The 536-nt window shown below is 66.4% G+C and overlaps 1 protein-coding gene across 1 annotated transcript in view; it reads right to left on the bottom strand.

The window, feature by feature from the left end:
• Positions 1-99: 99 nt before the first annotated feature.
• Positions 100-536, bottom strand: part of ETH_00041195 (uncharacterized protein) — a gene marked incomplete at both ends in the record, with an annotated part of 1,033 nt that continues 596 nt past the window's right edge. The window contains one exon of the mRNA XM_013376341.1: positions 100-536. Within this exon, the coding sequence (XP_013231795.1) occupies positions 100-536 (437 nt within the window).

Genomic DNA, 536 nt, shown 5'->3' with positions numbered 1-536 from the left:
GCTCCTGCTGCTGCTGCTGCTCCTGCTGCTGCTGTGGCTCCTGCTGCTGCTGCTGCTCCTCCTCCTGCGGCTGCGGCTGCTGCAGCGGTTGCTGCGCACCGGCTTCGTACTTGGCCCTCTCTCCCGCTTCTTGCGGAGCGTGCTGCTGCTGCTGCGTCAGGTCTCGCTGCTGCTGCTGCTGCTGCTGCTGCTGCGGTTCCTGCCCCTCCAGCGGCGACTGCTGCTGCTCGCACGGAGACTGTTGCTGCTGCGGTGGCTGCAGCTCTTGCGAATGTTGAGGGCTGTGGCCCTGCTGCTGCTGCCGGGGCTCCTGCTGAAGCTGCTGCCGCTGGCCGTCGCACTGCTGCTGCAGGAGGTTGATCTGGCGCTGCTGCTGCTGCAGCAGCAGCTGCATGCTCATGCGGCAGTAGTGTTCGCCGAAAATGAGGCTGTGGGCCTCAGCAGCAGCAGCAGCAGCACTGCCAAGGGCCCCCGCAACGTGGGCATTTACTTCGCAGCCAGCCAGCTCCAAAGCCTGGGCTGTCCACAGCAGCTGC

Source organism: Eimeria tenella, genomic scaffold (assembly GCF_000499545.2).
Source record: "Eimeria tenella Houghton genomic scaffold, Eth_scaff3355, whole genome shotgun sequence".
NCBI lineage: Eukaryota > Apicomplexa > Conoidasida > Eucoccidiorida > Eimeriidae > Eimeria > Eimeria tenella.
Note: the sequence above shows the minus strand (reverse complement) of the source record. Positions and strands in the feature narration are given on the sequence as shown.